Raw genomic sequence first — 7,672 nt, 5'->3', positions numbered from 1 at the left:
ATAATATAATATAATATAATATAATATAATATAATATAAAATAAAATAAAGTAATGTAATGTAATATAATATAATATAAACATTTCACACCAGTAGGACAGAGCTGCTCAGTCTAACCAGAAGATAAATGCCATAAAAAAGACTCATTATACACCACGTTTTATTTGTTCTTTTTATTGCAAAGCAGTATTTATGAAGACACCATATAATGTATTCCTGCTGAGGGGCTTTTGAAGCACAGTTTACCGCCATCCGTTGCTTTAATCTGTTTGTTCGTATCACAATTATTTTATTGAACAATTCAATTCAGTGGGCGGCTCTCAAGACATCTCACTTGCAATGGGAAATAGTGGAGGTCTCAGAGTGACTGGCATAATCTCACCAGCTGCTCAATCAGAGATATACAGTTCAGAAAGAGAGGAGGAGACCCACATGCCATCCGACAGGGTACCTCTGCCTGATCTGCACATTTTCACTTCATAAAAGCTGATTTCAGGCCAGAATAAAAAAAATTAAAAGGACTAGATCCACATAAATTTAACTATAATTTTGTTTGCTTGCTTAACTTTTGTTTTTCATGGCAAAAAATAAAATAAGTAAATAAAAATATAATAAAAGTGATAAAATGAAAACCATAACAATATAAGACCAACTAAAAACAATTACAGACTTTTAAATCTTATCTTTGATCAAATCTCTAATATTAAACTTTGATTTCTATCAAAAATATTTTCAAGTGTGAAATAGTGAATTAACAAAAATACTGAGAAAATTAAAAATGCCCAGTAACATGTCTAGTAAAAGACAATCCCAAATATAAAAATATATTTGATTGCTATGAATTTTATTAGATATTATTTATCAGATGATTGCATCATCTTGACGTAATGTAATGTAATGTAATATAATGTAAAGTAAAGTAAAGTAAAGTAAAGTAAAGTAAATTAATGTAATGTAATGTAATGTAATGTAATGTAATGTAATGTAATATAATATAATATAATATAATATATATGTATGCATTATGTATTATGGATATGTATTAAATAGCTGCCTTGTTCAATCTGGAACCACTCTGAAAGATTCACGATTCGTGAACAAATCGTTCTGACTGGTATGGGGAACATCCGACACATTAAAAATGATCCGATTCATGAATCGGAAATCGCTAGATGGTGGTGAGAGGGTTAAATGCAAATAAGCAAATCGAGCCCCCGACAGTCCTTCTCTTACTTCATCCCCGCCTGTCTGAGATCAACGAGGGCATACTGTCACCATCATTCACTACACACAATATCAGGCCTGTCATTTGCAGACATGGCGACTCTTAAAGCGCTATCTAGAGTGGAGAGTGTGATCATCAGGAACGTGACAGCGACGATCAAGACGAACATCTCTCGATTCTCCGTTGGCAAGGTCAGTGTTTACAAACAAAAGACGGTGCATCCGAAATGTTGCACGATGTTGAACGTGTCGGTGCTTCTGTTTTTGCCTCTTTTTGAACCCCACTTTCCATTGCATAGATAAGATAGACATGCAGATCTTATTAGAAGGCTATATGTAATAATATATATGATGTGTGTGCATGAGTTTAAAAGAATGATGTGTTGCAACGCTTATATATTTACTTGAAATCAAAAGCTTGTGTAATTGCATCTATCTCAGACAGAGACTAGTGAAACTAGTCATTTTGTGCGGCATTGTGTTTTGTTAGCAAACCATTTAAAGACCATCAGCATGCAGTTGTCCTTGATTTTCAGAGTAGCAACCAATCATTCATGTTTTCATGTATTTGTTTTATTGTTGACCTGGAAACACATGGTCACTAAGCATTACTGTCATAAGGCATAAATCACAGATTTTATCCATAACTTCCACGAAAATGCTAGATTTTAAAATTAGGACAACTAACTTGACAGCACTGCCAACATTATTCCTTGGTTAACAGTAACCCAACTCTGCTCTCTCCTACTCACATGCCTCCCCTTTTGTTCCACCCACAAGTTTTGGCTTTTTATATCACACAACATGTGAAGTAGACTGCTATAATAACTAGTTCTCAGAACAAGGAGAGGAATTCTCCAGACCCAGACTGCTAAGCCTGGGTTTTGAAGTCATATAGTTATGACACAATCTCATGCTAGTGTCATGTGTGCCTCTGAGGTTCATGGAGTTGTTCTGTATACAGTCAGAGCAGAAACCTTTGAATGATTGTTTCAAGGAATAACAGTGGTAATGGTCGTACTATAACTCAGTATTTTTGTCTATTATTATTTGGTAATACTGCTTAAGGCTGCCATATACGAGCTGTTTCCTCTCCTCGTCCTTTGGTGGAGCATTTGTGAGGTCAAACACGCACTTTTGTGTCAACAAATAAGGATATAAATGAAATGGACGTCTTGGCTGGACTCCCGGGGTTTGTTTAGCATGTGCATGTCAGCATGGGGAAATGTTCAAACTGTAGTTGACTGACAACAATGCATGTTCTATGCATGATTTAGGATTCCATTGTATATGGTTAACATCATGAGAGGCGCAGTACTCGTGAATGGAAAAGTCAACCACTGATCTTTATAGTGTTTGTATTGCACTAGGCTGTATTCCTCAAATCACTTCTTATATGGAATTGCACAAACACTTGATTTTATTCAATGGAAAAGGAGATTGAAAGGAAGCTTAAAGGATTTCCATTGTAGTACAGATTCACTGACTGAAGTGTGTAAATCTCTTTCATTAATGCTTTGAAGTTGTTGCCTGTAGTGTTTTTGTATGTTCAGCCTGCTTCATTCATTCTGCTAAATGTCTGTTGTTGGCAGAATTGTTGCTGTTATTTTTCCACTTCAAGACAACGGTCCGGGCGATTTTATTCAGACCCCCTTGACGCAGTTAAGGATATTCCTAATGGAGCGACTATTCTTGTGGGAGGTAAGAGAGTTATGATTTATCATCAACTCATCCTTTATCAGTAACTGTCTGCTTATTACTTAGAGTACCATTCACAAGGTTTGGGGTCAGTAATATATTTTTTGTAATGTTTTTAAAAGTAGTCTCTTATGCAAGGCTGTGTTTATTTGATCAAAAATAATTCAGCAGGTAACCCATTACTCCAGTCTTCAGTGTCACATGATCCTTCAGAAATCATTCTGTTATACTGATTTGGTGTTCAAGAAGCATTTCTTCTCTTTATTCTTCTTCTTATTAAAGCGGTATTCTTTAGCCTATATTTGAATTGTATTTATTTACATTGTAATAAATTTATAGTCACTTTTAATCAATTTAAGTTGTCCTTGCTGAACAAATATATTAATTTATTTCAAAAACTTGTACTGAATTTTTAAATGACATTTTATTATTATTATTATTGTATATATTATATTATATTACAACAGCATTATTGACATCTCCTTGATAAATAGCTGATGTCAACCATTTTGTAATTTCTATCATATCCTTTCCTCTCATTCACAGGTTTTGGCCTGTGTGGTATTCCAGAAAATCTGATTAACAGTTTGCTGAAGACAGGAGTTAAGAGCCTGACTGCAGTCAGCAATAATGCAGGGTAAGCCGTTTTATATGTAAACAGCAACTTAAACCCAGCCAAAAACTGTGATTGAACTGAATTTGACCGTCTTTATTACTCCACTAGTAGGCCTAACACTGACCTCCTGTACTTCCTGACACATGCAAACAACAGAAACAGCTTATATTAAAGTATTACAACTAACAGTAAATGATTAATTGCACTAGGCTGTATTCCTCAAATCACTACTTATATGGAATTGCACAAACACTTGATTTTATTCAATTTTATGCAATGATTCTGATTCTGATTAATGTGACACATACAGATGATACTCAACCAGAATGAGTTTTTTACCACCGCGGGTACCGCCGCCTCCGTGTCTGCAAAATGCATTTGCAGCTTTCGACCGCTTAGTGGCGTTAACCTCAAGTTATCAAGCGAATGCGTCAAAGCGCATTTTCACAAATAGCAGTCAGCTTTGCCTTGCCGATGGGTTATGTTTGATGGCTGCAGTCAGCAGAAAATCAAAGAAAAACACAGTAGTTAAAATAATTCATATTCACTGAAGCAAATTTAGTACTTATGTGTGTTTATTTAGAATTGTTAATTTTTATTTTAGTTTGTCATTTTAGTTTTAATAGGCCTATTTAAGCTCTATAGCCTACTAAAGTGCTGTGTGTACATTAATGAGGAAAAAAACTTAACTTGAATGATTTTAGCAAATGGCTGCAATATTGTTAAGAGTGAAAATTTTAAGGGGGTCTGAATACTTTCCGTACCCACTGTATATATATATATTAGTAGAATACTGAAACTTAAACTGATTACATGAAGTCTCTGGACAGTTTTATTACAGGTTTGCATGTATTCCCTGTGCAATTTGATGTAAAATGTGAAATACAGCATTCTTATTATGTAATATATTTTTACCTTTGTATTGCCAAAAGAACTGCAGCGTTTCTGTCTCTCTCTCACGTACACCCTGGGTCTCTTTGGCTGGGGTCGTGGCCTAATGGTTAGAGAGTCGGACTTGTAACCTGAAGGTCGATTCTCAGTACTGGTAGGAAAAGTAGGTGAGGAGAGGGAATGAACAGCGCTCTCTTCCACCCTCAATCCACGACTGGTGCCCTTGAGCAAGGCAATGAACCCCCATTTGCTTCCTGGGTTTATTAATTCGTTCTTTTGGTTTAAGATCCATCATTTTAGTTAATTGTGAATATCCTAAAAAATTAATAAACGTGTAAAAGGTATGTGTTATGCATTTTATTATTATTGTTAGTTAAAACATGATTTAATTATTATTTAAACATGTTTTAATTTATACAGAGGAACAATTTAATAAAAAGTGATCAACAATTTCTTAATTCATTGAGATTATGATTTTTGGCATGTCATGAGCAGGGCTCTGTTTGCGGGAATTGATGTGTCAAAAAGGGACAGATAATGAATATGCATAAGTATGCGTGACCTGCTGAAATGAAGTAAGTTTCAAAACTTTCATTTGTGACAATAATGTGACGATGCCAAAATATGTGTTAGAGCTAGGCCTACATCACTCATAATCCTCCTAGCAACAATAATCCACCTTTTGTATCGTTTTATTTTTTAGGGCATAATGGTCACCTCTTTTAATGTAATCTAAACATTCAAAGAAGTCATCTAAAATACTGGCTGGTACTGTACAGTAAAAAGTAAGTACACTTCAAGCTGCACTGCTGTCACTGTATTATTTCACCATAACAGTGGTCAAACAACTGGAACAATAAACATTTATATGATTAATAATTCGAGATTAAATGTTATAATGCTTTATTAGTCTATTATTCCAATATTACCACTGATTTATTTCATTATTTTTATCTTTATTTACAAGTGAAAATTTAACAATTCCAGCTTTATTGAGAAATGGTGTCAACCGTCCCTTTTGCGCCACCTAGTGGTGATTTTGTAAATGAGTTTCACATGTGCCTGGATTGGTACACACGGGGGTAGTAGGCATTTTGGTTGACTACGTACAGTAGTTCATTATTGTGTTAAAGTCCAGCCATAATCAGAAAGGATGCTTCTTTGAGTCTGTGAGATTTAAAATCCATTTGGAGCCAAATAACCAAATCAACTGCAGTCGCTCTAGATAAACATCTGAGGTCATTGAGTACAACTCCATAACCTCAGTTGTTCTCTAGATGACACTACAAGAATTTCTCCCTTAAATGACGATGAGAATGTGTGCACAACTGACCACAAATAGAAAGAGATTACCAGTATGAAGCATCACACCACCTTTTTCTCAAACAGGATAAACAAGTCTAATCTGTTAAGTAGGCTTAGGCAAATTTGCACACAGGGAAATGAATGATCAAAATTCCTTCTCTGAAGAGTAAATGTTTTTTTTTATCATGGCTAATATATAGTCTATTTACTATCTTATTGGATATTGGCATTTGGTTTATTGCTGCTATGTTGCAGCTGCTCTGAACATGTCACTTGACACTATGTGTAGGCCTCTGTTCTGGCATTTTCCCAGGTTGGTTGTCTATGACTATATTATTGCGTAATTTCTGAAAGTGGGCCAGTTATGTTATTTTGGTTCTTTTTTTCTATCATGACCAGAGAGCAAAGCCAGTGTGGGTTACTGCTGAAAATGGTTGAAGAAAGCGATAAAGTCCTTTCTAATCATCTTAGTCAGGCTTGCATAAGACTATATATGCTGAATACATGAAAAACAAAAAAATGTTCATACGCCATTTATTATTGTCAACTCCTTTATAACAAAAATGTCCCAAAACCATAAAAATACCCTTTATAGTTCAATACTTCTGTGTTTTCCCCACAGTTAGTTTTTGGAAAACCTCAAGGGAAGTTTTGACCTGTTTTAAATAGAAAGTTCTCGACTGATTCCCTTCTTGAAGTTTGTTTCCTTCCCGTCTGACTGTTTGAATTCTGCTGTTCTTGACTGCATTGTTTGTTGTCGTAGTCCTTGTTCTGCGAGTTCTGAATCTGAGACTGCTCAGTGAGACTGTAATGTGAAACCAGCATCACAACAGTGTTTGCAACTTCTTTCCATCAACAACCCCTGGTGATACTTTTAACGTGTTGCTCATTACTTAGAAATGGTGTGCTGACTTTTTTGGAAGTAGTTATTGGCCACTGTCTATTATCTGGTTACAGACTGGTGTTATTCTAAGTTGAAAGAGCTGCAGTAACACTGCAGCAGTGTTATATGGATAATTATACAACAATTAGCTTCGCACCTTGAATTTGATTGGCCGAGATGTTTTCCAAGTTTGTATCACTCGCTTGTCTGTGCTTGCATGTAACAGACTGTCAGTCTGTGTATTAGTGGAGTGGATTTTTCAGTTACTTTTTCTGCAAAAAAAAAAGTTACGTTTTCTGCAGGTTACACTGATATGCCAGTAGGTGGCGAAAAGTAATGACTGAATCATTGAATGATTCCTTCAACTGATTTATTTAGAACTTGAATTTGATTGGCCGAGATGTTTTCCAAGTTTGTATCACTCGCTTGTCTGTGCTTGCATGTAACAGACTGTCAGTCTGTGTATTAGTGGAGTGGATTTTTCAGTTACTTTTTCTGCAAAAAAAAAAAGTTACGTTTTCTGCAGGTTACACTGATATGCCAGTAGGTGGCGAAAAGTAATGACTGAATCATTGAATGATTCCTTCAACTGATTTATTTAGATACACAGATTCACAGGAACAAAGCATGTGACTGTTGCATTGCTGTTACTCCACTGAAATAGTCTACTTGAAAGAGTGAATGAAAACGAGTGAGCGAATTTGGACACTGAGTGCGCCAGAAGCGCTATGGATGTCATCTGCTGGCGAGTTCTTGGAATTAATTTGGTGCTACCCTCACAGTGAGTGTGAATTAGTAGGGATGCACCGAATGTTCGGTAACCGAAATTATTCGGCTGAAATAATAAGCGAAAAGACTGAATAAATTGTACTGAACAATGATATGACGCGATCAAATAGCAACCAGTGCAGAGTGAGAGGCACGTACTCTTTATCAGTGTTGGGGGTAACGCATTACAAGTAACGCGAGTTATGTAATCAGATTACTTTTTTCAAGTAACTAGTAAAGCATTACTTTTTAATTTACAAGATAATATCTGAGTTACTTTTTCAAAT

The 7,672-nt window shown here is 35.5% G+C and overlaps 1 protein-coding gene across 1 annotated transcript in view; it reads left to right on the top strand.

Moving 5' to 3' along the window:
• The first annotated feature begins 1,192 nt into the window (after positions 1–1,192).
• LOC107600019 (succinyl-CoA:3-ketoacid coenzyme A transferase 1, mitochondrial-like) overlaps positions 1,193–7,672 on the top strand; it is a 73,929-nt gene continuing 67,449 nt past the window's right edge. The window contains exons 1-3 of the mRNA XM_016291786.1: positions 1,193–1,416; positions 2,817–2,925; positions 3,469–3,559. Coding sequence (XP_016147272.1) covers positions 1,318–1,416; positions 2,817–2,925; positions 3,469–3,559 — 299 coding nt within the window. The 5' untranslated portion in view covers positions 1,193–1,317. The remainder of the gene's footprint in view (positions 1,417–2,816; positions 2,926–3,468; positions 3,560–7,672) is intronic.

Source organism: Sinocyclocheilus grahami, unplaced genomic scaffold (genome assembly GCF_001515645.1).
Source record: "Sinocyclocheilus grahami isolate Dianchi unplaced genomic scaffold, SAMN03320097.WGS_v1.1 scaffold276.1, whole genome shotgun sequence".
NCBI lineage: Eukaryota > Metazoa > Chordata > Actinopteri > Cypriniformes > Cyprinidae > Sinocyclocheilus > Sinocyclocheilus grahami.
Note: the sequence above shows the minus strand (reverse complement) of the source record. Positions and strands in the feature narration are given on the sequence as shown.